We start from the raw sequence: 20427 nt of genomic DNA, 5'->3' as shown, positions 1-20427 counted from the left end.
TAAGGTACATCAACATACATTGTACGTACAAATAATCCTCAATACATTTGAAAATAAATAGATGTTTTGCATTTTTGTAGTGGGTAGATCATTTTGACTCGGTCATTTTAAAAGTAGCTCGCATGCTGAAAAAGTGTGAGCACCCCTGGTGTAGAGTAACAATGCATTTTGCCTTATTGTCTGGACATAACAGGTTTAAAAACATTGGTGAGGTTACGAACAACACTTATTCCTGTTCCAGTCGGTTTGCATTGGGTGGGGGCACTAAACCAGGTGGAGTGGACCAGTACGCCCTTGAATGCCTCGCTCTACCTTGTACTTATTCCGAGCTACATTTATTCTTTTCCACTCTTGTATTATGCAGCAGCAGTGGAAGCTGGCTTGTGATGGATGGCAATGGCTGGATGTCTGAGAGAATCACGTCTGGAAGGAGACGCAGAAGAAGAAGCAGGAGAAGAAGTTTCTTTGAGGGATTTAGAGGGATGCTGCCCAAACATGACATTTACTGCTGATGCTTTATGGCGTTAAAAGAGATTTGGGCTGTCAAGGCTCCATGGCGGCGCAGCATCTTGACTGAGATCACAGGCTCCACCACGGGGCCCGGGAGTCAAAGAGGAAACGAGGAAACGCGGAAACATGAGCAACATCGCTGAGCACATGTTTTTTCAAGTGCTGCTGGAAGCATTTTGACAGACATGAATGAGCTCAATACTGCCCCCTACAGCAGGTGGGCTTGTCGGTGCGTTCAACAACAAAACTGTCTCGCTGTCTATGATTTCTCCCAACATGCAGGATCGTTCATCGTTCCTCGTTCCTCGTTCATCGTTCAGCGTTCAGCGTTCAGCGTTCAGCATTCATCGTTCATCGTTCAGCGTTCAGCGTTCAGCGTTCAGCGTTCAGCGTTCAGCGTTCCTCGTTCATCGTTCATCGTTCATCGTTCATCGTTCATCGTTCCTCGTTCATCGTTCATCGTTCATCGTTCATCGTTCATCGTTCCTCGTTCATCGTTCATCGTTCATCGTTCATCGCTCATCGTTCATCGTTCATCGTTCCTCGTTCCTCGTTCCTCGCTCCTCGTTCCTCGTTCCTCGCTCCTCGTTCATCGTTCATCGTTCATCGTTCATCGTTCCATCGTTCCTCGTTCCTCGTTCCTCGTTCCTCGTTCCTCGTTCCTCGTTCCTCGTTCATCGTTCATCGTTCATCGTTCATCGCTCCTCGTTCATCGTTCATCGTTCAGCGTTCAGCGTTCAGCGTTCATCGTTCATCGTTCATCGTTCATCGTTCATCGTTCATCGTTCATCGTTCATCGTTCATCGTTCATCGTTCCTCGTTCCTCGTTCCTCGCTCCTCGTTCATCGTTCATCGTTCATCCTTCCTCGTTCATCGTTCATCGTTCATCGCTCCTCGTTCATCGTTCAGCGTTCAACATTCATCGTTCATCGTTCATCGTTCATCGTTCATCGTTCATCTTTCATCGTTCCTCGTTCCTCGTTTCATGAAATCACGGGTTGAATCCTTGCAAAATGCATTCACAGATGACATTTGAAGGTAGACAAGCTCCCATGGAGGATGTTGTTAACGTCTGCCGCTTAATAAACAAAAAATAAAGCAAATCAAACTGGTTCTTGGATTATCATATTTCCTATAATACTGGACATATCAGCGGGAAGGAGCTTGTGGAATGCTCACGTATTATTTGCCAAGGGAGTTTACATCCCTCATCCCTGCAGCGCGTGATACCATACACTCCACTGTTACTAGGCAACAGGCCAAAACACCCAGAGGCCCTTCTCATTTCTGGGGATTGTAATCATGCAACTTTGGACAGCGCTTTACCTACCTACCGCCAATTGGTGGAATGTGGCTTGGAGGTGGAGCGAAGAAGCCAGCCAGGCTCTACAGGACCGCTTTGACACTGACAGAATCACAAACTGCAACTTCCGTGAAGATACTGTCTTTCCTAGGACAGGTGTCCACTGTTATCCCAACAACAAGCCACTGGATTACCAGCCAGCTGAAGGATCTACTGAATAAGAAGAAGCAGGCCTTCGCATCTGGAGATCAACATGAGTAGCAAAGTGTAAAGACAAGCGGAAGCTGGAGGTCAATCTCCAGGAGAACATGTGGAAGGGCATGAACTGGCTTCAACACCAAGATGGGGTCCAGACATAGCCTAGCGAGGTGAGAAGTCAACCCAGCCAGGTTAGCAGGCCCAGACCATGTTAAACCTCGGGTTCTGAGGGCTTCTGCTGCTCAGCTGAATCCTGCATTTCATCTGAAACTGGAAAGGATACAGGAGCAATGGAAAACATCCTGCATCGTGCCCAAGTAGCACATCCCATCTGACCTCAACGACTTCAGAAGACCGGTCGCCCTGACGTCACAAGTATGAAGGTTCTTGAGAGACTTCTGTTTTCCCCGGCCCTGGACCTCATGGATGGATGGTGGGACCGTGGAGACCATGTTCTTTGACGCTGCTCAGTGCGGCTCCCTGTCTGAAACTCTGATCAGTCGTATGGGGGCCCTGCAGGAGACCGCCCTGCCTTCTGTCTCTGTCACTCGAATATTTCCGCTACAGCTCCGGATTCTGCCACCTGCAGAAGTTCTCTGATGCCTCCGTGGTGGTCGGCTGTATCAGAGAGGTTGCATAACACTGATCACTACACTGACTTTGGAGAGTAATCCCACGCAAACCCCCTGCTCCTGAATGTGGAATGGTCCAAGGAGCTGGTGATTGACTTCAGGAGGAAGAGGACTCTTGTGGAGCCAATCAACTCTCAGGGTGAGAAGAGCATGAGCAGATACTACTTCCTGTGGAGGCTTGGGCCCCTCAATGTGTGATATAAATGGATGGACAAATTCATCACAGTTGGAGGCATTTGTTTTTTTTTTTTTTTTTGGAGTTGGTGGCATTTGTGACAGTAAGAAAGCGACAGGAGGACACTGGACAAACTTCTCCATCAGGGACAGCCCTGCTCACCTTCTGGAACAGGATACTCCATTTTGGCTCCCACAGTCACCAGTGCAGGACTTCATTCATTCCACGTGGAATCCAGCTCTAATAATATGGCATCTGTCTGTAACTCATCATAGCTAATAGGTTATTGTTAGCCTTGTGCATTATTTTAGCTGTTTGAAGATGAACTATATCAGCAAGTTGAAGTATTTGTGATTTTAGAAATAAGGAGTTAGTATGTTCTCTGTAGGCGGCATTATGAATTATCCTTACTGACCTTTTTTGCAGTACATTTAGTGAGTGAAGATTGTTTTTATAGTTATTAGCCCATATTTCCACACAATAAGTAAGATATGGTAGAACCAGAGAGCAATAAAGAGTGTGGAGTGATTTCTGATTGAGAACAAATTTTGCTTTGTTCAATATTGAAATATTTCTCGCCATTTATAATATGAGGTTTCCAGCTCATATTTTCATCTATTGTGATTGCAAATTTCCCCACTGAGGGACGAATAAAGGCATATCTTATCTTATCTTATCTTATCCCCAGAAATGTATTTTCCTTCACCCTTTCAATGTCTACACCGTCTATTTGTATTTGCTGGTGCGTGTTGTTAGCAAACAGCATGATTTTAGTTTTATTTAGGTTCAAGGACAATCTATTGTTATCAAAGCATCTTTGAGTTCAGACCTCGCTTGTCCTGAATTAAGAGTTGTCAGCACAATTTTTAGAGGTGCTGACACACGTTATGGTCTGTAATTTCCCCCTCCCCAAAAGTTTAAAACTCCGGTGGCAAAGTCGGGGCTTTATATTATTTCTGTTTTATATATTTTATTCACATCATATAAGATTAGCAATTTTTTTTTTTCCTCCTACGATTGCCTTACTGCAACCAAGTCATTTCCGTTGTGAGTCAATGAAGGCTGTCAAAGTCAACTGTAAATTCCGATGCATAAGATATTCCTTTTTTCTTCTAATCTCCTAACAGGTTTACCACAAGGCATTGCATCTAATGCTTGGAGTCCACTGGGCCGGCACCAGTTGGCGCCAGTTGGTGCCAAAGATTATGTGATTGGCGCGTAGTGGCTCGCTGTGGCTCCCAATAACGGCAACATGGCGAGCGAACATTAATCCGGTGCAATGACATCAGCTTCTCTCTGGGCTCCTCTAGGCTCCTGGTCCTCTGGCTCCGTCTGGTTGACAGAAGCAGCATTTCTTTCAGGCTTTCAACTCTCCTCCAATGGAATTGTTTTCTTAAACAAAAAGCATTATGGGAAAACATTACAATTTGAACTTCAAAAACTTTTACATTAAACTCGTATTGCTACATGTTTCTATATTTCTGAGGAATAACGTTTTCGTGTGTTTGGTTGAAAACATGTCTGCCATTAAAAAAAACGTGGAAAGGGGCACAGACTTGACTTGCCCAGAAACACCATTTGTCTCTGGCTCGGGAATCAAACCAAGGTCAGCTCCAAACTTGCCTTTCTTTAGAAGATATAAAAACAGCAGCCTCTCATATAGAGGATCTTTGACCAGTGTATCACATCCATTTGCTGAAGGTATGACATCCATCCAGCCATCCATCCATCCATTTCTTCTGCATCGGAAGTAGATGCCCGATCCACCTCAACTGGCTCCTCTCAATGTGAAGATCTCCACTCTGAGCTAGGAGCTCCTCACCTTATCTCTTAGGGGGAGTCCAGCCAACCTACAGAGGAAGTTCATGCATCCGTGATCTCATTGTTTGGGTCACAACCCAAAGGTCATGACTATGGCTCATTGCTTTACCTTCAGACTCAGCTCTTTCTTCTGGTGCAAAGGTATGGCATTACACACAAAACAAGAGTAGTACTGAAGGGATGTCCGGCACTTCCGGTCCGAAGCCTTCTGAACACGTGACACCCACCGCCAGAACACTTCAGTTTTAATAATAATAAAAACCATCACACCTTTAGTGCTGTATTGCATTTTCTTTAGTATTTTACATATAACAGGAAAATACAAGGATTTGTTTGCAAGAGAATACAGGAAATAGATCAGTGCTCTGTACATGAACAACGTGGTGTGTGTGTGTGTGTGTGTGTGTGTGGCGGCAGGCGGTGACTACATTTCTAGTAGCAGCTTGTGAGAAAAAAAAGAAAAAAACACCTCAGCAGCGTTACAAAAACAAAATGAAAAGGCAGAACATGAAGAAGTGAAACATGGCAACATATTTACATAAAACCCAAGAAGAAGGTGCTGGTAGACACGTCATCTGTTCTCACAGGATTTACAGTGAAGCAGCCAGCTTGGTTTCGTTGTTATGAAGTGATGGATTTACTGGGAAGCCTACATTCATCCTTTGAGAGCCAAACATGAGGGGTAACTTTTTCAACAACGCATGCAGAAAACACTTTAAAGCCCCAATCCAGATGCATGAACGGGTCTAGACTCTATATCAGAGGTAGGGAACCTATGGCTCGGGAGCCAGGTAGGGCTCTTTTGATGACTGTATCTGGCTCTCAAGCGTTTCTTCAATAAAAATGTATTTTTGCTAACATTTTAAAGTAAACATCACAGAAATGACTGTTAAAAATAATCAACAACTTTCTTATGCATTTTAATTCGTCCATCTATTTTCTACTGCAATACGGCCAACCATATCTATCTTTCCTGATGATATTTTCCAGGTCAAACACCAAAACTTGATTATTACTGGGTAATGCGGTAGTCTACCTCGGTCATTGAGATGTCAACATGTAAATGTAGACTTTCCTCCTTTAGTCAAATAGTCACCTAGCTAAAGCTGCAGAACCAAGCCTTCTGACGAAGATGGCCAAAAGAATGAAATATACTGAGTATGGTGCAAAATTATGCAGCAGCAGAAGTTGTATTAATGGCAACAAGTATTAGATTTATTATTAGACACTGCGCTGCTCATGAAAGTATGCTGGCCACACCCCATTGGCGTGGGGTAGTGTGCCTGGTCTACATAATTAGAGCCCATTATATCTAAAACTGTTGGTCTTACATAAAAATGCACACATTTTATTGCATTCAATGTTTAAAAAAATGTATATGGCTCTCACAGATACACATTTTAAAATATCTGGCCTTCATGGCTCTCTTAGCCAAAAAGGTTCCCGACCCCTGATCTATATGCATGTACACCACATCCACCAGATTACCGACAAGGTTTTGTGGAAAAACTAGGGCTGTCAAAAATAACGCATACATTAGGTTGATATTGTTCGAGTCATCCAGGCAAGCCACGCCTGGATGGAGGCACAGTGTAAGGTCCCCACGCAGTCAGAGTTTGACTCTTTATTCTGACCTGCACACCTCTACAGCGGTGCGGTTCCAACACCGTATAGCGTATGTGCCTACAACCCACAAAGACGTGTCTCCGTCCTTTCTCGGGACAGCGCAACACCAAACTCACTGGAGGTGCATTCAGGAACACGTCTTTATTATGCATGCAGTGTACGTAGTATGTGCGGTCTAAGTCAAGAGAAAGACAGAGAAACACAAAAGGTGGATATTCTTATCAGTATTAAGTGTGCTTGAAAATCCCAGACATTGCTTCCAGATGTATTAGGAACTGAAATATTTTTGTGGTTAGAGCACAGAAAACATGTTTGTAAGTAAAGTACTTTTATTTTTAAACATGAATGACTTTAAATAACTACCCGATTATCACCCTTACACTCATATTACCCAATATAGTAGACACAATAAGACAAAATAAGACCAGTGTTTTTATGTGTTGCCAAAAATGGGTTCCCTAGGGGAGGCGGGTGTACACGAAGTGAGGTTGGGGTTTAAGTTTTATCTTGGTGAGGGTTACGCCTGCAACAGTAGCCTGTGTTTTTATGAGGGATTCTTGTTAGGGATTATTGTGGTTGCTGTGAGAGAATTTAAACCAGCCATAAAAGCACGTTTTGTTCCGGGGGTCAAGTCTGGTGCTTGTGTGTCTCACTGAAACATACTACATATCATCACAATGTCTTTAATTGCGTCTTCTGAATGTCTTATTTGTATTTCACTTCATTTAGCCGTATTCAACCAGAAAAAAGCACGACTTATTCACTCATATATTTTTAAAGGGGACCTATTATACTTTTTCCACTTTTCTGACCTACGTATGAATGTAGTTACTTTCACCAGGAAAGGTGCATTCATGTCGGACACATGGAGGTGGTCAGAACCACAGTGCTCACAGATGTCTGGTAGTCCCTCAAAAAATGGGTAATGATCACACTTCCACTACCAGTGTTTGTCTGCAGTTAGTAAACGCAGCTGACAAAGTGTGTCCGACAATGAGTGCTCCTCCTCGGGCAAGCTCCCAAAGACTCAACTCCTATACCCACTAAATTAGAAAGTGGGGTTCGTTCGTAGTTCGGAAGCACTTTGAACGCGTGACCAATAACAGCGAAGTGGGCGTGCCCGGAAACAGAATGTGGGTGGAATAAATTAAAACAGACTGTTTTGGTGGGAAGCACAAATCCAAGGAAATACAGCTGGAATAGGTGCAGATTCTGGAAGATTGAGAAGATTTTCTGTGAGGGTTATTGTGTGTAGCTTCTCCATAGGAGTCCACAACTCAATACACAGGGTCGAAAAATGAGGATAATAGGTCCCCTTTAAAAACTGTGACAGACTGAAGCCTCAAAATTTGAACAGAACGACTGTTGTTGCAAATGGTAATTAATCATGATTAATTCATTTGAAAACTGTGTTTAATCCGATGAAAAGAGTTGACAGCCCTAGTCAAAGCCAAGCAGTTTGGTTGTTGAAGGTTATTCAAAAGCTGCCAAGGTTGACAAAACCCCAGAGCCGATCCATAAGACATAAAATATGCATTTTTTAAAATTGGTTTTGGAGGAGGTCATTGCTCCCCGGGTGCACGTTCGTCAGGGCAAAATGTTTTGTTGACTAATGAAATAGAGATGTTGTCCTTCAAATGAAATGGTGAGTGATGATTTCAAAATGCAAACTTGGGTTTTTGCATAAGACAATTCCGGACTGGGTCTTCAATGAAAGCACCAGTGCAGCGGAGATCAGATGCCGCATGTGGTTCTTTATCGCTGTCCCCTCTTAAATCTCTCAGCCGGCCTTCAGACCTCGCCGAGCCCTTTGAAGCAGTTTGAAGTAAAAGAGAAAAAGTGACACAAGAAAGGAAAAAAAGGATATTTCATCTCATGGTTTGCTTCATTAGTGTGTGGAAAAAAGGAGCTTGTTTGATTATCTTAAAGAACCTTTAAAGTGCTCTCTGCTAAAACGCTAAAGACTATAAAGAGCGACAGCAATTAAAAGCACAATTAGCTCCGCTGTCATGCCGCAAACCGAGCTTGGACATGGATTTCATTTGCTTCCCTTCCGGAGCCGCCACTGCGGAGCATTACTTCAAAACAACCTGTGTCTGTCACATCCATCTCATCAACAACCTGATGAACCTGACGTCCGGGCGGATGACACCTAATCCAGATGACACGCAACCCAGATCACATGACACGCGGATGATGGAGCTGGATTATGTGTCATCCATATTTCCTAGATTGTTTTCCAGATTAGATGAGACACAGATTACAAATTAGCCAGATGACAAATGACTCCAGATTGAAAGTTATACAGATTATGTTATGACTAAAAGGAACACAAATGACATGTTGCTCAGACTACATGTCGTCTAGATTACAAACTACTGAGTTGACATGTTACTCCAATTGCATCTGCCCAAGATAACAAATAATTCAGATTATGAGATATTACATATTTCCCTGAATTACAAATGTTACCCAGATTACATGTCACTGTATCCATATTATATATAACACACATTACATGGGAGCCAGAATAACCCGTATTACATTTTATCCAGATTATGTTACCATGCTTGCATGTAGGCCAACCATCAATCACACGTTACCCAGATTAAATCCGACTTTGATCACTTAATGTCATATAATGCAGATTACATTGATTAGATTGAATGTTACCCAGATTATAAATTTAGATCACATGTTGATCAGACTACACTCACGTGTTAGCCCAATCACCCCAGATTACGAATGAGATTGTTACCGACATGATGTTACCTGGATTCACAGTGAGAGCCAGATTACATATAACCCGGTTTAACCAGATTATATGTTACATAGATGACATGTTACCCAGATAACAAAGGACCCAAGTTGCAAAATGACACAGATTTCATACATTACATTTAATCTAGATTACACATCACCCAGATGACATGCGACACACACAGACATCCCGTCTCTCGTTTGCATCCCAATACTTTGTAAGAAGTATTTTTACAAAGTATTTCATGTAAAAAAGACAAAAGATGAGAAAAAAACCCCCACACACCATGTCTTCAGTGGCCTTCCTCGTGGACTGACGTGGAGATCAGAGGATATTGTGCTCCAGCTTGATCATAAAAACTATTTTTTTGGGTGGGGGTGGGGGTGGGGGGGGGTCAACTTTAACAGTCAAACAGTTTTTAAAAAACACAACAGCTACAAGTTTTATGGCGCTTTCTGTCAGTGCAAGCCGCTGTCTGGATATACAGTATATATGTGTATATATATATACAGTATATACAGTATATATACAGTATATACGTATGTGTATATATACAGTATATATATATATATACGCCAGAGAGGAATGTTTGCACGTATGTGGCATCATCATGGCATGCGCATAATGCATGATTATATTCGTACCGTACAAACATTTACAAATTTAGGTGATGGGTGGGAGAAATAATAATAATAATAATGATAATAATAATAATAATAATAATAATAAGTGATTGTGCCTCCGTCCATGCAAAGATCAAAGACAATATGCAAAGCTGCTTGCTACAGAGTAAGACGCTCCACACGGCGTCCGGCCTCGCCGATACCAGTGAACTGTGACCTGTGTGGTTGTAAGGCATTGGAATTGTTCCGGGGCCAAAGGAGAGCAGTAGTACTAGTAGTAGTAGTAGTAGTAGTAGTAGCAATAGTAGTAGTACGAGTAGTAGTAGTGTGGCGGCGACAGCTTGTAGAAAAGTGTAAGCAATGAGTAGAAGTCATACCTGTGCAGCGACACAACGGACAATGGGGAAAAAGTACTGCCATGAACTCTTTTCCTACTTTGGCAAAACCAAAAAAATACCTTGAAAATAGCTTTTCATGAGCGTCTTTGACAGTATTTTGGAGCGCGTTCATCAAAGGCCTCTTTGTTCGGAGCTCGTACACTCGTGTTCACTTCCACTGAAGCCCAATGAAGCCGGCGTCGGGCTGAGATCCCGCAAGATCACCCGTCCTCTCGGTGGAGTCTTTGGCTTCCGATGGTCTCCTGCTTTTGTCTTCCTTGAAACTCCGTTGGTGGCGAGTGTGAGCGTGTTTACGATTACAGCACTGTGCAAACTAAACAGAACAAACGCTAACCAAAATCTGTTTTGAGTCTGTGAAAGCTGGTCTTTCACTGAGGTGGAAAGGAAATGATAGAAAGAAGAAAGGGGCGCCTCGGCTCTCAGGCAATTTCTTTTATTCTGCGCATGTAGTCGTGCAGTTCCTCGGGGTCTTGGAAGCCCATGTCCTGACACACCCACTGAATGTCCTCCTCATCGGCGATGGGGATGGAGTTGTAGGGCAGGTCCTCGGTGGGCAGCGTGGTGAAGGTGGTGAACTTGACTCTCTTGCGCTTGGACGTGGGTGAGCTGGCATCATCGCCGGCCTCCTTGGTGGAACCGCCGGAGCTGCCGTCGCCGCGCCCGTGCACCTGGCTCTGCACGCTTGTTTGGGAGCTGCCGCTGCTGTGGTGGTCGCCATGACAGCACGTCTGGACGCCTTCCAAGGTATTACCGGGGCTTTCCACCTGCTGCGGCGACAGGTCGCACTGGGCCCTCAGCGGCTGGCCGTTGCCCAGGAAGACCCAGTGGTGGGAGTGGTCCATGTTGGCCTGCCCTTCCGGGGGGATCCGCTTGTGGCGGTACTTCAGCACAAAGACGATACAGTTGATGAGAAACACCAAGATGGCGAGGCAGAAGACCCCCAGGAGGGCGTACATGCCAATCTCCAGGTCGGTCATGTTGCGACGCGAGTGTACAAAGTCATCATCTTCCTCCTCCTCCTCCTCTTCGTCGTCGGTCTCAGTGGGCTGCTCCTGGTTGCTAATGGTGGGGAAGCTGGTGTAATCGATGGGAACGCTGGCAGGCTGCTCGTTAGACGTCTCGTAAATCCTCCCGCTCATGTTGGGATCAAGGATGGGACGCCTGGTAAAGGGGGCTAACTCCATCTCCCCTTCGGTGGTCACCTCCTCTTCAAAGTCGTCGTCCGGGCCAAAGCGGACCTTGACATAGACGCCGGCCGAGGCGATGATGCTTTTGCGTTTGGTCTTCTGGCAGGCCTCGCAGATCGTCATCTCCACACGCACAATCTCGCCGGAGCCTTCGCCTTCCGCCACCACCACGGGCCAACGCTGCTGTGGCTCTTGGGACACTGACGCCACCTTGTCGTCCAGCGAGGAGGCATTGAAGTTGTAGTCTTTGGGATCGAAGTAGGTCAGGGTGGCGGCCGTGTTGTCGCTGAAGAGCATCCAGACGGACAGACTGGCCTCCTGTCGAAAAGAAGATTAAGGTCAAATTGCATCTAACTTCCATTGTTGTAAGAAATGATACATTTCCACTACTCGGTCCTGGCTAAGGTTGGCTTTGCCTGCCTCAATTTGGGCCTGGTACTGCAGGAAACTGGAAAAAACCTGCCGTGTTGAACACATCAATTGATAGGAGACATAAACAACAAAAATAGACGAGACCGAGAGTGTTGGGATGGTAGGAAGAGCAATTTTATCCACGAGGAGACTGAGGGCAGCCAGACAATGGAGCTCTACTCTCCTAGGTTTGCAAACACTGCACAACCCCAGCCAATTTGAACGCAACAGTTGACAGGAGACATGCTAAGAAAAAAAATCGATGGATAGGAGTGAGGGTCAATAGAGGAGTTGTATCAAGGAGGAGAAGAAGGCAGCAAGAAAAAGGGGCGTGCAGAAGCTGCACGAGTCAATATGAGCCAAGAATCAATCTTATCCAAGAAGAGAGGATATGGAACGCTACTCTCCCAGGTTTGCAAAACTGCACAAACCCAGCCACGTTAAACGCATCAGTTGTTAGGAGACAGGCCGACCGAAACAACAATAGAGGGTCTAACGAGCGAGTTCATCCACAACGAGACTGAGGACACTGCGAAAACCTTCCGTTGCACGGAACTGACATGACTCGACTCGCCTGGATTTGTGGGAAAGTGCAAAAACCCCGCCGAATTGAAGACAACAGTTGACAGGAGACATGCCAAGAACACAAATGGAAGAGAATGAGGGTCTCAAGACCAATTGGAAAATGGAGCGCCGCAGCTAAGTGGAGACTGTGGAGTGCAAAAGTGCAACAATAGGAAAAGCCAACGTTAGCATGTGTGTGTTGATGTTTGTCATTTCCAGCAGTTGCTAATGTCAAGCATATGATGTGGAGACATTATGGTTGGAAGCTAACGTCTGATGACATACTAGAAATAGCACAGAGTCGACGCAAAAATACGTAGACGCAACAACTGCGCATCAATGCGTCGTCATTCAGAATTTTAAAAATGGCGGTGGCCGCCGCGGCATCAAGTCACAGCGGGTCAGGGGAGAAGAAAAGATCTCGCAATAGGATGTCAAAAGTATGCGAGTACTTTAAACATAAAAGTAACGATTTGGTGGTGTGTGTGACCTGTGAAAAATGGAAATGGCGTCCCATCAAAGCACTACTGCGAGGCACCAGCACCCGGGAGCTGCTTGTGAGGAGAAGACGGTGTACGTTTTCAACTGTTTTTTTTTTTTTTTATTAGCCCCGTCATTCATCCAAACCGCACCACGTAACTTGTGCTCCGGCCTCGCACACACACAGCATATGCCCACTCAAACACACGCACAGAGTGACCGTTTTCCTGATGGTGGAAAGCAAGAGGGAAAGAGAAAGTGCTCTTGCAGGAACACACATACAGCTGCTGTTATTTTTTTTGTTTTTATTTTATGTTTATATTTTGATTCAGATTGTGTTTTTTTGCAAAATAGTTTTATTTTTTGAAAGAAAGTTTAATTTATTATTTTGTCATATATTATTATATATGTTATATATTATTATTATTGTTATATGTTATTATAAGATACCATTGTGCGCTTTATTGTTGTATTGTTCAATACAATTCAGTTTTGAACTGGTTAATATGTTTCATTCATGGAGATAAATTAGCATTAATTGCTATATATGTCAAATTATGTGGAGATAATAGATAGTCGAAACTAAATCGAATCAAATTGGATTTAAAACTGAATCGTTAGATTAATCGATGCATTGAAAAACTATTTTCTAGATGAATCGATGACAAAAATAATCGTTTAACCCAGCCCAGTTACCGAGCGCCACCTGGTTTCAGTGGAAAAGCAGTTACTCCCAAAGTGTACACATTCTAATCCCGACTCAATCCACAAAAAGGTCAGGCCGACATGGTACGTTACCACGGCGACACATGTTGAGAAGCAACCCGCCTTTATGAGGAGCTGAACCGTGAGTTACCTTCCCTAACCTCCCTCCCTGCGCGAGAGCTTGAAGAAAGGCTTTGAATAAGACGCGGAATGCGACATGCCGCTTCTTGGGAGGCTCCACGGCACGACATGAACGTCTGGTACGGCGCCGAGGCGCGGGGGCTTTTTGACAGCCATAAAAGACCATGGCAGGGAAAACGGACGCACGGCAGATGGCGTTTTATATCGCAGAGGCTGAAGTTCTTTTCCACGCCAGGATGGTGCTGACAGTCACATGCGTGTTTCCTGGAAGAATTACACGCTCGTCTGTGAGAAAAGGGATAACGCCAATTGGACGCAAACAGACGTTAGCATGAACTTTTCCATGGAAACTTCACGGCTTCTTGATACAGTTGGGAGTAAAATGTTACTACATTAAATATAAGTTTTCATTTATGCTGTATTGCAGTAAAGTCGACATGTATTACGCCTCTCACTGTGACATGTCCCGCCTGCGAGAGCACTGTCATTGGCTGGCTTGTCAGTCACTCTTGTCGGACAAAATGGATGTTAATTATAATGAATTATTTACTAATTATTTCGTTAATCATAATTGCAGTGGAAACCAATGCAAATAAATTCATTTATAGGTTTTCTAAGACTCTATAGTTTCATATTTTGACTTTACTCATTTAATTCTTGTGATACAACTTAATTATTTTACTATGTAAGGATGGAATATTAAAAATGTTCTTCTGATAGCGCAACATTATTCCTAAATTACTACATATTCTCACATTTTTATTCCGGTAATACTACTTCACATCAATTATTTTTTGTTGTAACATTACAGCTTTATTCTTATAATATTGAGGGTCGCGGGGGGTGCTGGGGGTGCTGGAGCCTATCCCAGCTGTCTTTGGGCGAGAGGTGGGGTACACCCTGGACTGGTGGCCAGCCAATCACAGGGCACATATAGACAAACAACCATACACACTCACATTCATTATTGATATATATTATATATAATATTCTTATAATATTTTATGTTGTTGTTTGTGGTAATATTATGTCTTGTACTACTACTACTACTGTATTCAGGTAACATTGTGAAACAATTTTTTCTCATCATCATTTCTTTTTTCCTTGTAAAATTAGGATCTTATTCTTGTAAAATTGCAGTTCTTTTAAAACGTATTTAAACGGCGGATTTTGGAATTGAACTGATGAAGATTGTCTCAAGTCGGCATGGCTTGGGTTTCCGCTAAAACCCCCAAAAACAAAGTGAAATTTGAAAAAAAAAAAGAATAGCTTGATTGAGAAAAACATTATATTGCGAGAGAAGAAAGTCAGTACTTGTACTAGTACTAATACAAGTACATGAGTATTAGTATTGTGGGATATGAGTACATGAAAAAGTCCATATAAATAAAGGGAGGAAGGAGGAAGGCTCCATCATGGCAGAGTGAAGCTTTCTGTCAATCATGCGTCCTACCTGTTTGGGAGCGGTGAGCGTCTGCAGGCCTGTTGCCTTGGCAACCATGGTGTGGCTGTTGCCGGGGCTGGGCTGCAGCGACAGGGTCAGGCCCGAAACGGTGTGGACACGGAGCTCAGTGATGGAAACCTTGTCGTCTGTGACAGAGAAGGCCGTCTGTCCCAGCACGGCGTCCACAGCCAGAGGAGAGTCCACCTGCGGGGGGGAGGACATCAAAGCAGGAAGCTCTTTTTATTGTCTCGCTACATGAGGGACGCAGCGTGGGCGAAAGAGACAGCAGCTTTATTGTCTTCTGTGAAGCTCATAAAGCCAGTGCTGATTTTGGATTGAAGTGTATTTTGTTGTTGTTGTTTGATTCGTCCGTATGTCGACGGTCTGTCCATCATTGCCCGAAGCAAACAAAGAAAAGGTCCAGTGGGAGGCGACCGCTACCAGGTAGGAGCCGTCTTGAGTGTCTCTGCATGGAATGAAGCGGCTCTGCGGGTCATTTGGATCTTTTGACAGCACCACCACTGATACTGTAAGACAGTATGATGATACCCAACACCTTGCAAGAGTTTTTCTCCCTGCATTTTTCCCTGATGCATTTATTCTTGAAAAATTGCATTTTTTTTCTAATATTACAACAATTTTTACATTTTTTTTAAATTTTTTTACTTATTCTCCTTCATTTGCCCCTGCCAGGGGGCTGCAATGATGTCAGCCTCCCTCTGTGCTCCTCTGTCTCCCTCTGGTGGACAGAGGCAGCCATCCATCCATCCATCCATCCATCCACGGATGAAATGCATTATGATAAAAACGAGAATAAAGTCAAAAAAGTGATACTATTGTTAATAGAGTTATTTTTATTTGAAACTCATACCTGCATTGTATATTTCTTAGCTAGCTTTAGAGTGTTAAGTTGCTACGCGATGAGTTTAGCGTTCTTTGTAAGATGACACCGTGAGTCAGACTGTTGACTCACGACCTTGTTATGAAGAATTTCAAAGATTCAATTCATCTTGTAGAGTTTTTCTTGTACTATTTCCCCAATTATACTTCTTTCTTGTCATTTTATGATTTGCATTCTCCCAATATAGTCGCCACAAAAAATTACACATTAAATTCAATTCTGTTTCATAACTTATCTTCACCCACCCTCGGGCATCTCTGTGTAGAGTTTGCATGTTCTCCCCGTGCATGCGTGGGTTTTCTCCGGGTACTCCGGTTTCCTCCCACATTCCAAAAACATGCTAGGTTAATTGGCCACTCCAAATTGTCCATAGGTATGAATGTGAGTGTGAATGGTTGTTTGTCTATATGTGCCCTGTGATTGGCTGGCCACCAGTCCAGGGTGTACCCCGCCTTACGCCCGAAGACAGCTGGGATAGGCTCCAGCACCCCCCGCGACCCTCGTGAGGAAAAGCGGTAGAAAATGAATGAATGAATGAATGAATGAATGAACTTATCTTCATTTTTTTCTCTATCCCCCAACACGGTATGACGTTATTCTTGCGAAATGTAACAAGATACAGTATTTTCAGGTGATATGTTAGAATGTTTCTCCTTCTTATGTACGCCCATATATGGTATCTTTTTCAGAAACGGAGGTGTAAAACTGCAAAGTCGTGACGCAAGGAGGAGGGAATAAAGTGAAGTGATGCAGTCATGAGGTCATGTCCTGCTTGCATATGCATGTTGTTGTGATGGATTCATGTGCCAGAAAGTAACAGCGACGCTTCACAGAGCAACACGCATGCCTGCAACAATACGCACACACACACACACACACACACACACACACTCAGAGACATGAGTATGTATGCGACAGCCTGAGGCCTTACAGGAAGGATGAGTAAAGTTTCCAAGTTGATGTGGGGACAAGTCCATAACGTGACGAATGGATGGATGGATGGATGGCGCTCAGAGGGCGGCTTCCCTTTGGAGCTCTGCTAAGTCGCATAGCTTCACTTTTGGGTTAAAAGGATGGATGGATGCTAACGGCGGCAGGGCCTGGCGAACGGCGACGGAGGAAGGCATCGATTCGTGTGTTTAAAGCGTGTCTCGTAAACAACGCTTTGCACGCTATTGATCCTCGCCTGTTTTATTTTCGAGAGCGATTCGAGCGGCTAAAATGAAAATGTGAACACAATGGAAATCAATACGTGCAAATGGCAAAGTGAAATACAAATCTAAAACGCCCGTGCAGTCCGCTGCAAGGGTATTGGAGTCATTGTCATTTCACAACAGTTCACAATGCGTGTGGTACTCGAACGGACCTCTGACTCTTTATTCTCTGCTTCTTTACATCCTCTCTTACCAAATCAACAGGAAGTCCAAGACAAGCTGATAATGGAGGGGGTCATCTTGGCTGCATGTCATATGACGGCTCCACTCGACTGCAGGCTCTCTTTGAAGCAAGAGGCCGTGATGCAGACCTGATGGCAATCTTAAGACCAGTTGAAAAATTGCTAGAATATGCATTTTGCACATTTGGACCTTCACTCGGAATTCAAAGACCTCGTGTCCCACAAAAGTGCCCGTTTAGAACAACATGGGACGTAGAAAGGCGGTAAAAAGTTGCATTGTCAGATGAGAAAGAAAAAAATGTAACCTTGACGGTCCTGATGGCTTCTAACGTTACTGGCAGGACAAGGAGATCCACCTGTTACAGTGGAAGGGGGGGGGGGGGGTCCATCATTCAGGTGGTGCGGACTCGTCAAACGCCATCCGGCAGCGAGCGTCCCTCATGACTGAGGGCCCAGGTCTGGGAGGTAACAGCTGGGTTCTTCACCAGGACAACGCTGCTGGCTTGACCAAAGACTTCTTCCAGGAGAATAACGTCACTCTTTTGGACCAGCCCACATCTTCCCCCGATTTAAATCTCATTGAGAACATTTGGGGATGGATGGCAAGGGACGTTTATAAAAATGGCCGTCAGTCCCAGACCAGTTTTTTGTAATGTTTTGACCATTGGTCTTCAACTTTTGATCGGCTGATAAGCCTATTTCACTCTATCTATTGTCTCTTACTTTTGCAACGTGCTTTTTGTCACACTCCCCCTGATTGGAGATCGACTTAAAACCTCATTAAAGCTACGTTCACACCGACGCCGAATGTCGCGCTTTGGATCGGCGACGAATTCGGCGTCGTTTTTCAAAAAATCTCACGATCTCCTCAGATATGTTTAAACTCTGTTAAGCTCTGTTACGCAATGGAAAATTTGGAGATCCCGACTGCATCCCGCCTCTGATCCAGAGCATATTGTAGCGACCCTGACGTATTCATGTTGACGTTGTGCTCTTGGGTGTCCGACTGTTCCGGGTGACTGTGAATGCACCAGGGGGTGGGGGCGTGTCTGGTGGAGGAAGTACTGTTGTGTAGCTGGCGGTGGTTGCAACGGCGTGGTTACGGCCGACAGTAGCCAGTATTATTGTTGTGCAATAAAAAGCTTGTTAGCGATCGCAGTCGTGTCATTTCCATAGCGTCGGCAACGACGCTACAATATATAAAGATGCAGCAGATCCATTGATCCTTTGAACCAAGCTCTGTTAAGCTTTCCTACGCTTTGAGCAAAACTTTGATAAGCTTTGTGACGCTTTGATAAGCTTTAATACGCTCTCCCCGCTTTACGCAATTCGTGACAGATCGCCTCAAATTTTTAAACAGTTTAAAAATTTTTGGCGCTCTTGCCGAATGTCCCGAATTGCTCAAACCTTTCTTACGCTGTATTACGGTCTTTACGCTTTCATTAAGCTTTGTTACGCTTTGCCACCGCTTTGCTCGCCGATTTAATTCACCATCGATTCGGCGTCGGTGTGAACGTAGCTTAAAGTCCAAATTGTAGATTCAAGCTATTTTTCAACGGATCTTCAGGGCTACCGCAGACATGCTGCCATTCACTTTTCTCTCCTTCTTTTCTTGTAAAAATAAAATGGTCATGTTTTTCTCACACTTTACTCACACAATACAGTGACCTTTTTGGTGTAATAGTACAACTTCAGTCTCCAAATATTCCAGCTTGTTTATTTATTACAGTTTTTGGCTTCTTACTTTGTTCTTCTTCTGCCTTTTCTTTACCCTTTCTTAAGTTTAGAACATAAATTGGAGGCTAACTATTTGACTTGGTAGTTGAGCAATGTGTTGTACACAAGAAATAATATGAATATAGATAAAGGTGACTATAGGGTTGTTATTTCATGTCTACAGGGCTCTGATTATGTGGTAAAAACCACAATTGTTTTCAATGCTCTTATTATTGAATCCCACTTGGTGGAAATTCACTTATCACGGTCGCTCTGGAACCAATTAACCGCAATAAACGAGGGACGACTGAAGAGGTATTTTATGCTCATTGTTTTACAACTTTATTCTCTTTCAATTTTCCTGGTAATATTATGACTTTCAAGCATCTTTTGTTGTGTCATATGTCTTTTCACATAATAAGACGATGCGCTGCTTCTGTCCATTGATTGGTCCGACATCCAATACTGATGTTGTTGCCCCACATTAGCAGTTAGCCTCCACTGAAGTTTGCACGTGCTGCACGGCCCACAAGACCATGCTAAATGTGTATTATGTTACTATTATGAATACAGTGATTTTTGTACTGTTCTATAGGTTGTGACGTGACCCAGTTCAATTGTTGTGCTCGCTGCCGACTCAAGTGACTAACCAGCCGACGCGTTCAGTCTTGGCGACAGACATTTGTCATCTCCTTGAGCGTAATTAGCGCCGCCAAGCACAGCCTCTTGATGCTGGAAAGGTAGCTGCCGCTTAACTCAGACGAGCTGATGAAATACAAACGTAATACCTGCGAAGAGGGAAAAAAACAGCATGGCGTGACCCCGCCACCTCCTACTTTTACAACCCTCGTAAACTTTCAAGCAATTACGACGCTCCCTGCTTTGCACGGCGAGCGAGGGCAACAACCGCAAAATAAACCTCCCCACGCCGCCCGCCACATAAGCACCCCCTGAAAGAAACACTGGTGCTGGAGTCACTTCAATAACACTCTCTCTTGGGAGAACTTTCACCTTCATGACGCCCATCACACCAGGAAGACAACAGTGGATGCTTTGGCAGAGTGGTTGGCGCGCAGACCACACAGCTAGGAGTTCGATTCCACCCTCAGCATCTCATCTGTGTGGAGTTTGCATGTTCTCCCCGTGCATGCGTGGGTTTTCTCCGGGTACTCCGGTTTCCTCCCACATTCCAAAAACATGCTAGGTTAATTGGCCACTCCAAATTGTCCATAGGTATGAATGTGAGTGTGAATGGTTGTTTGTCTATATGTGCCCTGTGATTGGCTGGCCACCGGTCCAGTGTGTACCGCGCCTCTCGCCCCAAGACAGCTGGGATAGGCTCCAGCATGCCCACGACCCTCGTGAGGATAAGCGGTAGAAAATGAATGAATGAATGATTGAAAAACTCCTGGTGGTGGTTGGGTTTTTGGCATTT

At 44.2% G+C, this 20427-nt stretch overlaps 1 protein-coding gene across 3 annotated transcripts in view; it reads right to left on the bottom strand.

The window, feature by feature from the left end:
• Positions 1–4805: 4805 nt before the first annotated feature.
• tmem132e (transmembrane protein 132E) overlaps positions 4806–20427 on the bottom strand; it is a 402168-nt gene continuing 386546 nt past the window's right edge. For 2 of the 3 annotated variants that reach the window (XM_058088316.1, XM_058088317.1), the window contains exons 11-12: positions 14989–15183; positions 4806–11552 (exon numbers count right to left, since the gene is read on the bottom strand). In XM_058088316.1, the coding sequence (XP_057944299.1) occupies positions 10467–11552; positions 14989–15183 (1281 nt within the window). In that variant the 3' untranslated portion in view covers positions 4806–10466. The remainder of the gene's footprint in view (positions 11553–14988; positions 15184–20427) is intronic. The other variant, XM_058088315.1, reaches the window with a different exon arrangement.

This window comes from Doryrhamphus excisus, chromosome 11 (genome assembly GCF_030265055.1).
Source record: "Doryrhamphus excisus isolate RoL2022-K1 chromosome 11, RoL_Dexc_1.0, whole genome shotgun sequence".
Lineage (NCBI taxonomy): Eukaryota > Metazoa > Chordata > Actinopteri > Syngnathiformes > Syngnathidae > Doryrhamphus > Doryrhamphus excisus.
The sequence above is the reverse complement of the archived record's forward strand: the minus strand, read 5'-3'. Positions and strand labels throughout refer to the sequence as shown.